We start from the raw sequence: 12,500 nt of genomic DNA, 5'->3' as shown, positions 1-12,500 counted from the left end.
GCAACGTAGGCTAGAACTTGTAAAATAAATGGAAGTTGTGGGCTAAACTGGAGAATAAAAACCCTTATAGCTCTAATAATTGTGATGAGAAATTGTATTTTATAAAAATCTGTAGTAGAACCATTCACAGGTATGGGAGTATTCTGCATTCTGTCCTGTAGTGGATTAAAACCCATTATATGTTATCTAATAATTGTTCAGTAATGGGTATCCAATGCACCCTGGGATAATGTGTTTATTATTATTGTATTTCATTTAATGTTACTTCACTATTATGTAGTCATCACTGAATTTCTGTAAAAAACGGGTGGGGTTTAATTTTGTTGTGTACTGTTTTATTGTCTGTAGCAGAACAGCTGTTAGTGTATTTTGAGAAGTGAAGGCTTGTTCAGCACAGAGCAGACTAGATGTGTACTCAAGTGTGATATGTTCAGCACAGAGCAGACTAGATGTACTCAAGTGTGATAGAGGAACTCACTTTGACAGTAGACAAGAAAGCGTCTTTCTGTCCAGTGAGCCTTGACAGCAAAAAAAAACCTGCCATTTATTACGCGGTTCAGTGACTAACTTTCTATTTAAAATTACACTTGTAAGACATCATGGATAATTGAGTTCTGGTCAACTTGCTAGAAAACATATAGTGTTGTTATGATAATTGAAATACGGTGTACCGAAAGGCTCAAGACACAGCAATGCGATTAACACACATTAAAATTAATCTCCCAAAAAATGAACGAATTAAATCGCAACATTAACTGCAATTAATTGACAGCCCTAATAATTACTTAAATTATACAAACCATATCGTAAATTTTGGCTAAAGCCAAAACGAGAATAAAATAACTCCAGCCGGAGCTATTGCAGTCGGTGGGAAGAGCACAAAGTCAGCCGACTTATGTTACTGGATCCCTAGGAAGGAGCAACTAAAGTCACTGGCTTCACACGGGCCACAAGGCTGCTGTTGGACATGACAAACAGGCTGTAGTGCACAATATACACAATTCATTTTAAAAGAAATATTACAGTATGATCGTATAAATTCTGTAGAACACAAAAATTAGCAAAAATTATACTGCCATAAGCAACTAGTACTTAACTGATAGGCTCCTCTCGTCAGGTCAGTCTTAAAAGGAAAAATGACAATGAGATCTGTGCATGCAGTTACTCGGGGGCGGGACATGACTGCATCAAGGCTCTGTGAGCAGCTTTGTTATATCTTATTCAGGTTTTGGTTCTTAGGAGGTTAATACCCATACGGTAATGGTTACATTTCGTACTTGAAAGGGAAGTAGTTCCAACAGTAGTTCCGGCAATCCAGGGCAAACATATTAACAGCTTTAGGATTAAAGGAAGGTTTTTAAAAGGCTGCCAAAGCAAAAGAAGTTGCCAGAATAATAGTATTAAAGGGATGCATTCAGAAAAAGACTGAAAAGATCAGTCAAAAGACATATTTAGTATTACCTCAAGAAAGAATGCATACACTGTAACTAAAGCACCAGCAAGCAAATGTGATTCAGTCATTTCAATGTACTGCATGACACAGTTACATTGAACACGTACTTGTCAATGTAACATATTATATATATATATATATATATATATATATATATATATATATATATATATATACACACACACACACACACACACACACACACACAGATATGTGTTCAATGTAACTGTGCCTTTGTGTCATGCAGTACATTGAAATGACTGAATTTTTTAACTTTTTTTTTGTATAATAATCAATGTTACAAAACAAAAGCAATGCATGATACTGCATATAATTAAAACATAAAACACTTGAGCCAGTGATAGATTATGCAAAGGACTGAGAAAAACCCATTAAATAGTTTCTGTTTGAATACTGTGCAGCATACTTATCAGACATTAATAACGACAGTCGGAGACAAAAGTATTGGCACCCTACGCTTATACCAAAATTCAAGCTAACAGATTAAGGACAAGCATTTAGTAAACTATAAACAGTTTTTAATAAAAACAAAAGCAAAATACAGTAATTTAATAAATAATGTTGATAACAAAACAAGCAAACTTATTTATTTTAAAGTACCCATTCATGACAAAAGTACTGGTACCCCTACTTTAGTATCTTGTGTATAATTGTTAACCAGTATGTTACTTCATATTGGTGAAATCTGGGCCCATTCTGTCTTGCAGGTTTTCTTTTGCTTGGGTGCACAATGCTTGCCCACAGCTTTTTTCAGATATCCACAGCATTTCTATTGGATTGAGATCTGGTCATTGCGAAGGCTATTCTAGAACTTTTATCTTTGTTTTCTTCAAGAATTCCACAGTTCAGTTAGTCATATGTTTCGGGCCATTGTCGTGTTGGAAGATAAACTGTCTGCCAATCGGCCTACGAGCAGATGGTATCCATGTACTTTGTAGATATGTGGCTGCAATAATTCCATCTTCAGCCCAGTCCCTGAACTGCTAAAACACCCTCATACAATGTTTAACTGTAGGTACGTTTTCTTCATTGAAGGCTTTCCCTTTTTTCTCCAAACATACTGTGGACCATTTTTGGGGAAACATTCTATTTTAGTCTCATTGGGCCTGATCATTTTGTTGAAGAATGCTTCAGATTCCTGTTCATATTTCTTAGCAAATTTTATTAGGTTTGTTTTATACATTTTCTTTAAAAGTCGTTTGCAGTGAGGTCTCCATGCATACAACTCTTCTATGTTCTGGTGCCTTTGTACTGTTCGTAATATTATGCCTGATGCTTCTTCTTTCTTTAAGTCCTTGGTGTTAATCTTTGATATTTTTTTTAGCTTTTCAATCTTTCTGCTGCTGTACCTTGTCTTTTACAAACATCATGTGCTCATTAGTAGTATTTTAGATATATAGGCAATATAACCCTTGCTAAAGATTAGAAACACCTGCACCATCAACAGGGTGTAGGGCCTTCATCAGCACCCATCCAGCACTGCATCAATTCCTTCAGTATAAAAATCTTTAGAAAAATCTGTTCTAAATAAAGGCCAATGGAGTCCTCCCTTTTTACCATGGTCCTTGTGAATTACACAGTTAGGTATATTTATTTAAACTGCAGGTGTTTCCATTGTATTGTCAACCCTCTGTAAATAACTCCAACGCACCTATTAAAATGATCTAAACTATCACAGGGTCAATAAATAAAGTGTAGTGGAAAACACCAATGTTGTTAAAAGGTATAATTTAAATCACCACTGCTGAGATAATTTCATTAGACCCTACAGTCCGTATGAGTGAAAAGGCAGCATGGCATGTGAATCAATTTTTTAACAAATTATCAGAACTGTGAAAAAGCTGTATAAAAAGTTACTTACCTTAACATATGAAGGCTGTTTTTCCAGGATTAGATCTGCTACCTTCTTTGACACCTACAGTAAAACATAAAATTGTGTACTGCGTAAATAGCTTGAAATTAGCCCCATCCCCCACCCAAGGTATTCGTATGGTATGCATAATACATTATTTTGTCTGTACAAGGATTGTGATAATAATTTCATCATAATTACTGACTACTGCTGAATATTAATGTTGGTGATAAATCTTCACTCTTTACCAGGCTTGTATACAATGGTATATATTTCTATGAATCAGGGTTACGTTACGTTGCTACCTGGGAAAGTGACGCTGTATTCAGTCCGTTACTCTGTGTTTTCAGTTTAACTAACGACCAAAAAATATTAATAATCCTGTGAAACATTGTTGATTACACTATGTAACACAATTTTTGTTCCTGGGTAGTAAGTGTTATTTCCTAATTGCTTATGCCTCAAAAGTATAGAAAATGGCTATTATTCCCCACAAACTACAAAAGATTTAGAAGAGAGTAGTTTTTCGAGATTTACGATTATACTGTATTTACAGTATAATCGTAAATCTCGAAAAACTACTCACTTCTAAATCTTTTGTAGTCATTTTTGTATTACTTTAGTATAAATACATGTTAATTTGGATTCATATGTTGTTTTTTTCTGACTATGTGAACGAAAAGACACACATTTGCCCGTTTTCCCATTGAAATTGTGATATTTTGAAATATCACTGTCCTGGTCACAAAAGCAAAGTTTGTGGGGAATAATAGCCATTTTCTATACTTTTGAGGCATAAGCAATTAGGAAATAACACTTACTACCCAGGAACAAAAAAAAAAAAAAAAAAAAAAAATTGTTACACAGTGTTATTCCTGTATGTGAGAAAGTGGTTTGTTTAAAATACTTGTTACAGCTCACAATCCTCTTCAATGGGTTGGTTGTGACAGCACGTTCTTTAGTTTTGTGCATGTAATGTATGTGACACAGAGACGAGATTGAACTTCACTGAACTTTATTAGCACATTTTCTCCTGTTGACAGATGAGACTAGATCCTGGGTGCGCCCCTGTTACACAGCTCTGTGACAACCAACATCTTTGCAGATCTTTATTATTATACCATAATTACATTCCCTCTAAGACTTTCACTTAGTTAGCCACTGTGGCTAAAGTAACTTAACATTTTTAAGCCACACTGGAAAAACTTTAGCCACTTAACACTATAAACAGGTTATAAACATACTGTTTCAGCAAGGCAAAAAGATGTGTATCTTATTTGAAAACATGCAGATATTTAAATGCCAGACCCTAACATTTACAATATACTTACACGGCATATTTAAATTGCACTATAACTCTGATTGCCATTTAATAAATGCCAAACTTAGTCCCACGTGAAAAAAACATCTAAATTTCCTAAATTCTGAATAGGTTTGCAGCGATATTCATGTAAAGGATTATGCAGTACATTACCATATGTTGACTGTGACAGTTTTCTTTCCACTACAGAACAGGAAAGCAAAATTGTGCCAGTAGACAGTGCTATAGTGTATCTTTGACCCTGACCAACCGCAGCTCTAGTTACACAAGCTTGTACTAATGTGATTAATAATATTAGTAAGATTGTACAGCCACTGCTGTGTTCTTTCACCTGGGACTACTGACAGTAATACTGCACTGATTCTGACATTAAAAACTCAAAAAATCATAGTGAGACGAATCCTTCTTTTTAAATAATAAATGTGTTTATTATTTTATTAAATTATTCAACTTAATTCAACCAAATATATTTCAACACATTTTAACGAGATAGCAAACAACTTGGGGGGGGGGGGGGGGGGGGGCAGAGGGTATGTTTGAAACCACGACTGCTAAACTCCCCTAGACTAGGATCACGGTCATATTTTAGTTGTGTGTACTGTACGTGGGTGACTGATATACCTTGGGCTACATCTTTCATAATATGATTCCTGTCTGCTGACTCTTTCTAATTAGAGCCTCTGTCTTCACGCCAAACACAGCGTTTCTGGCATGCATTAAGTGATCAAGCTAAAGAGCTTTCATTGGGCAAAATGAAATCAAACTAAACAGTTTGTATTGATTCATCTACCAGCACACTTTGAATATATATCGGAACAACGCAAAACTCCACAACCACATGATCACAGTAAGGTTTATTAGAATATTTAAAATGTGAGATGAGGCATGTTATTGGTATAACTTTTTTAGTAATCAATAAGTAGCCTATATTTTAACTACAAATAATACAATACAACAACATGCAGAAACTACTGCTATGCAGTAGGCTATGATTGAGAAAAAAGTCATGTTCAGAAAAACTAATATTTATGCTATTTTTGAAAGAAGAATAAATTAATAATAATTCTATCCACATTATCGTAGTCCATTTTTAATGTTTTGAAAGGTAAAAAACGGTTTCTCAGTCGGACAGAAACAATAACACTATGGGAAAATTCTTGTTTTCCCTCCATGAAATGGCGTCCATGCGTTGCTAGGTAGTACGTCATCCTATGACGCAGCATCTGCATCTACCTACTGACAACCACAGACATAGAATACTATATATGGTGACAACTACTTCCACAAAGTGTAAGCATGTGCATGACTTGTCCAGCCTCGCCTGTAGGGGGCTGTGAGAATCTCTGTTTCTTTCGTAGTTCACCTTTCAGCATGACAACAACCCAAAGCGCACAGCTAAAGCTACACTGGAGTGGCTAAGGAACAAAAAGGTAAATGTCCTTGAGTAGCCCAATCAGATCCCCAACCTAAATCCAATCAAAAATTTGTGGCATGACTTGAAGATTGCTGTCTATCAATACTCCCTAAGGAACTTGACAGAGCTTGAATAGTTTTGTAAAGAAGAATGGTCAAATATTGCCAAATCTAGGTGTGCAAAGTTGGTAGAGACCCATCCCAACAGACTCACAGCTGTAATTGCTGCCAAAGGTGCTTCCACCAAGTATTAACTCAGGGGGGTGGAGACTTATCCAATTATGATGTTTCAGTTTTGCATTTTTAATATATAATTTTTTTTCTCAATAAAAACCTTTTCCCCTTAACAGTGTGAAGTATGGTGTGTAGCTAAGTGAAAAAAAAAAATGATTTAAATGCATGAAACTCTGAGGCACTGACACAACAAAATGTGAAATAAGTTCAAAGGGGTGTAGACTTTCTACAGTATAGACACAGTATACTTCTGCAGCTCACCCTAGAATGAAATTAACTTTGATGCCACTATCTTTATAGCAGATTTTAAAAAGTAACAAATAACAAAACAAACAACAACTGTGCTTAAGACAAAGTGGTGTTTGCATTAAATGCATGCATGCAGTTGTCATAGCTTTTGTTATCTGGATCTTTTTATAAGCTGCTATAAGAGGACAGAGGTGCTATCATTAAATCCGTGGGTAAGTTACAGAACAGAATAGTCCCACCATTGTCCAGAGTAGTTCTGTATAATTATTTGATTCCTCTCTGTAAACATGCCTCTGCATTTGCACTTTCCCGAAAAAAGGGTTCTTGAAATGTTTGATAATTAAATGTCTGTTTAACGACAATAGTGTTTGTAACACTGGGCCACCATTTTTCACCACGTTGTTAAAATTAGACATGCTTTTAGTACAATGATGCTATAATCACACTTCCTGTAATTACATCTGTTTCATATTTTCTTTATACTATTAAATTTACTTTCATATTGCATGCTCCTTAAACTGGCACATACCCAACAAAACATAATACGGGAAATTAGAAAATCAAGACCATTGTCCAGAATCAAACACGTGTTTCGTTAAGATATTCTTGTTTTGTCAATATATCTGTCAAGCAAGTGACTGACTACGGTAACTAAATTCCAGACACAAGAGGTTCTGCTGCTGCTGTTTTCATCACAAAAAAATAAAAAAAAACGTTAGTTTTTGTTGGGAAAGCGGGATCAAAACATGATCTCTAGTTATCAGAAAACATTTCAGTACCATCAGCCAAATCAGCTTCCAGCTTTAGAAGGCTTCTATCAAGTACGTAGAAGTGCGAGTCCAATTTAAAATAAATCCACACAATGACGCAAAACTGACTAAAACTGCCAAATGCAGAAGTATTAAAAGAAAATAAAATGCTAGTTGAGGACCCGAACCATTGTGAAACAGGATAAATAGTAAACTGGGCAAAGCTACAAAACAAGCAAAAGGGATGCTGGGCAGCCTAACTTGATAGTACAGACATGGTATTTGTTCTGTATCTGTTTTTCTAGTGCAGTTTCTGCTTGGATCACTAGTGCGCCGTGATTAATAGATACTAGGATTTTTTTCAGCTACTTTCTACTATTAAACTACTACTACTAAAGGTGATGCAATGTGATAAATATCCTATCTTTTGACTGTGTGCAATAAATGAAGCCCACTAATCAGCTTTTCTGAGTTTTGTTTTGAAGCTGCCGATTGCAGAAAAAGGAATTTCCTTCTGAAGTAGTTATTAAGTATGGTAAATAGTAACCCACGTAGGCAAACCTTTTAAGTTTCTCAGAATAGTTGTATTTCCAAATTCCCTCTTTATCATGCTGTAATCTGATGGGCATCACTTAACAGAAATGAACCTGTTAAAAACGTGTTAAATCGCATGATGAAATGTTTGCCTATTTCATTTTTTTGGTACTAATCAATCAGCATGAGAAAGCATCTTCTAACAATCTAAATTAGATAACTATGCATTTTACAGAGGCTAATTTATTGTCACTTCTTTTCTTACGAAAGGTATACTATTTAATCTTCCAGGGGTATCCAATACTGGTCTTGGAGGGCCGGTGTCCCTCCTCGTTTTTGTTCCTGCTGTACCCTAAATTAATTAATTGGACCAATTAAGCTTCTAATAAGCACTCCAATTAAGTAATTTAGGACACAGTAAGAACAAAAGCAGGAAGGGCACCAGCCCTCCAGGACCAAGATTAGACACCCCATGATTAGCCTAAGTAAAATGTGCAGAGAAGTTTTCAGATTGTCAGGAGACGCTTTCTCATTATCATTGTTATTGAGAAACGTATCACTTATTTTGCACTTAAAAACTGCATGGCAGGAAATGTCATCATACAATTAACACGTTTTTAACAGGCTCCTTTCTGTTTTAAGTGATACCTGTCGGCTTAAAACATGTTAAAAATGAAATTTGGAAATACAACTATTTGGAGAAACTTAAAAGGGCATGAACCCACCTCCAGTCTCCCAGTAATTTGAGCACTGAGATTTGCCTCGTTTGCTGAAGAAAAAAAACATGTTTTTACCAATGTGTTGTTTTTTTCTATTAAACTAATAGCTGTGATAAAGTAAAATACATTTTAAAAAAAACCCTATATAGCTTCAGTGCACTGCATTGTAAAAATGGCACGGTAATGTGACATGACAGCGCTGATTTCCGCAACTGTCGCCTATACAGCTACACACGAAGCAAAGTCATTTTAGCAACAGCCAGTGGATAAACCCACCTGCAATTCTCTGTGATTGGTTGCAAATATGAACGTTGACTGTTCAGTAATTCTCCAGATTTGCACGGCGCTGTGCAGACGCTTTTTAATGCTACTGGTCATTTAATCTTCCCTTTAGTCACATCATTGTACTGTAATAAGTTAGGTATGGTAGTAACACAGCAGCCTGCATGAAAATACAATATTCTGTTACCAGCACGACGATGCTCTGGGGAAAAAAAACAGGATGAAATGAGCATCCCAAGAAAGGTTCTGGAAAACTGGGACCAGTGTTCCAAAAGTGGGACTGTCTTAAACGGGACGTCTGGTCACCTTATAAAAAAGTTGAACAGTTAAAATAAGTAATGAGTTATGCTCTAAATAACCAATGTATATGCTCATGTCAACGCATATACGATAAGCTAACTCAGTCAAACTTAGCTAGCTAGTATAGTATTATTACAGTACAAAAGCATAAATGTTAAAATAGATTACTAAAAGAATGCATTCAGTGAAAAAACAATCTATTAAAATATTAAACTGTATAAATACAGAAAATAGTGTATTATAAAGTATGTTTAAAAAATAAAAAGTTATCACTGAAAGATTTCATTTTACAAAAGGAAGTTGCTTAGAACCATATACAACAGGTGAAGTGCTGTTGATTTATTAATCCAACACAAGAGAATGCATTTTAAAATTCAATAAATATACTACCATGCTTCCAACAGTTTGGTGATGCAGCACATTCACATGCAAAAAAAAAAAAACCTGAATCCACGGAGAGACAATGCATGCATGCACATCTCCGTCTAGATTACATATATAACGAGAATACTTTTCATAGCAAGACACAACTAAAACACGGTAGAATAACGGTTCCACATTTTCAAGGCTTTTCCAGGCCAACCCAAAAATACAATCAAATGTATGGCTTTTCGAGGCCTTGAATATTACCAAGTGAAAATCGAGGCTTTTCAAGGTTTTCCAAGCTCCGTACGCACCCTGGTCAATTGTACTGTGTGTCATTTACTATGTAAATACCCATAAAGAGGCAGCGCATATGACTGAGCCCTGTCAAAATAAACACAGTAAAATATTTCAGAACAGTAGTATGTATATGTCACAAAGACGGCCGGAGTGGGGGACGTCCGACCAGAAACAGGAAAATAAACAAAGAGAGATGGAATTTGGCTTCGCTCAGCATTTAATGAGTGAACAGAACAGACAGAAAACAAATGGTCGTATTAAACAAAAAACACAGGACACGGCACTGGTAGCCAAAATAAACAGACAAACAAAACGGACCATACAGACAAAACACGGTTTGCTTCTTTAAACGATTCTTCTTCTTCTTATTATTATTATTATTATTATTATTATTATTATTATTATTATTATTATTCTTTACCTCCGTCTCCAATTTCGTTCTCCACTCACCGAACACACAACCCCGAGTGGGTGAAAACATGCAGCTTTTATACAGCTGTACCAAGACTCAATTGCTAATCAATCATTCAATTGCAGTCTCGGTACAACTGCATGTGAATTAATAAAGTTCAATTCCCCATGCTCACATATTATTACGTTTTACTTGCACGTGAAGTGCTGTGCGATCCTCATGCCTAATTACAAATATACATTTTAAACACTCGTGTTACACAGACCCGTTTATATCCCGTGTACCAGTGACTATACACCAACATTAACACACAACAGATAACTCAAAATACATACAGGGGCAGGCACTTGGCCACAGTGTATCAACTACATTTAAAAATACATATATTTTACCATATGTATATATTCAAAAGATGCTTTCAGCCCAAGACAGAGAAAGTGTTTGATGCCTGAGAGCTACATGCTTTGATATGCATATGGTATTCCAATGAAGAACACCAGTCAAATACGTACGCTAAAAGGTGAGTGACTTAACAGGTTTTGTGAGCCACTAAAAAAAAAAAAACAATGCTGAAAAGGAGCAAGACTGTATGGTAATATGCCATCAGAAAAATGTTCCTTCAACCTTAAAGATATTTAACTTACAGCCGCTTGTTGCTTCTTCAGTTTATCTCTGTATTCTTCTATTTCTTGAAGATTAAGAACAGGAGGAAGCTTCTATGTATTGAACAAAGAAAAAGAAGAAAAGAGAGATTATTCGTTTAAAATATAAATACAGTTGGCTCTGAAGGATGCCGATTTCCTTCAGGAAATTCAAGTAACTGTATCCAATAAAATGACATGGCCTGAATCAGATGGCCTTCCCGGACATGTAAAACAAAAAAAACAAAAAAAAAAAAAATTAAGCACAAGAAATATTAAGTTGAGTATAATTTCAGTCTTCAATTTAGAGAGAGCTTTATCAAGTGAAATGAACAGCATCCACCAGAAACCTAAAACAGGTAATTGCTTTTTTCTCTTGGCTGGATTCAGTGTGATGTTAAATGTAATGAGATTTCACACTGACTGTAACCAGCTAATCCATCAATATGGCTCTGATGCAGAAAATGCAAGGTCTAAACTTAAATTGGCATGAACAGTTTACTCAAGCTGTGGTGGCTAGCAGATTTATCGCTCAAAAAATAACCCTATCCTGTCACCTAAGGGACACTTATTTATTTATTTTTTAATCTTAAAGTGGAATCTGCTCTGGAATAATTCCTTTAACCCATTTATATCCTCCCCAGGGCAACTGCAGGCCTATTCATGCATTGTCATATGGGTTCAACATTTTTTTATATTATTTTACTTACCTCTAGCTCATACTTCACAATGTCAAAAGAATCACTGGAGAAATAAACATCCTCAATACTATTAATTATCTCTTGTTCTGCTTGTGGATCGATAGGTTGCTCTCTCATTTCCCGTAGTTCTTCCTAATGGAAAGAATAGCGTGAGACAATAAGGTTACCAGACTGGCCCCATCTCAGAGGCAATGAAAATGCAAGACCTCTGATTTAAACCATTAAACCTCATTATACCATAAACACAGTACAAGCTATAACTTAAACAGATTTCAAGCCATTCTAGCTTAGGCAGCAAAAACAAAACACAATATGGACTCCTGCAAGAAGGTTGTTTCAGGAATCAATAAAATGAGACCCTTGAAATAATGTTAAGTGAAGGAATTAAAAGCAAACATGAATTTAAGGTTACTGAATTATGTTATAGCGTGCCTGCTGGAAAAATTTATTATTGATTTTCTTTATTTCAGAGCACACCTCATCTGAGAGAAAAGCTACCCAAATGGCTGAACCCCATTAATGATTACACATATAATCTTTACCTGTTAACATTCAATAAATGATACCTGTTGGAGATGCATATACCAGCCATAGGGATATAGTAATGGTGGCCAATCACACATGTGCATATGGTAGACGAATGTCATGTGATCAACGTTTAATGAAAGAGACAGGTCTAATTTTTTTCTTGTAGCCACAGCGTTTGGTGTAGATTAAAAAATACATGTCTGTCACTGGATTGGTGTTTCAATTTTTCAGACAAATGAACCCTTTGGACCTACAATGCACTCTGCTGAATGTGGTTGACACGGAAATTAGCTTTTTGTGAATTAAAGTAAAACGACAATCTTTCTGTTACTTTCCATTTCAGGATCTTTACCAAGTAAACACATGCAAAGGCTTTTAACATAACACAAAATAGGAGGAGTGGCAAACTCCGTCATGCCGGCAAAGGT

The 12,500-nt window shown here is 35.6% G+C and overlaps 1 protein-coding gene across 2 annotated transcripts in view; it reads right to left on the bottom strand.

The window, feature by feature from the left end:
* Nucleotides 1-12,500, bottom strand: part of LOC121313550 (syndetin) — a 146,176-nt gene that overhangs the window by 117,307 nt on the left and 16,369 nt on the right. For both annotated transcript variants that reach the window (XM_041246230.1, XM_041246231.1), the window contains exons 3-5: nt 11,554-11,676; nt 10,847-10,918; nt 3,336-3,389 (exon numbers count right to left, since the gene is read on the bottom strand). In XM_041246230.1, the coding sequence (XP_041102164.1) occupies nt 3,336-3,389; nt 10,847-10,918; nt 11,554-11,676 (249 nt within the window). The remainder of the gene's footprint in view (nt 1-3,335; nt 3,390-10,846; nt 10,919-11,553; nt 11,677-12,500) is intronic.

The sequence above is a fragment of the Polyodon spathula genome, chromosome 3, assembly GCF_017654505.1.
Source record: "Polyodon spathula isolate WHYD16114869_AA chromosome 3, ASM1765450v1, whole genome shotgun sequence".
NCBI classification, from domain to species: Eukaryota; Metazoa; Chordata; class Actinopteri; order Acipenseriformes; family Polyodontidae; genus Polyodon; species Polyodon spathula.
The sequence above is the reverse complement of the archived record's forward strand: the minus strand, read 5'-3'. Positions and strand labels throughout refer to the sequence as shown.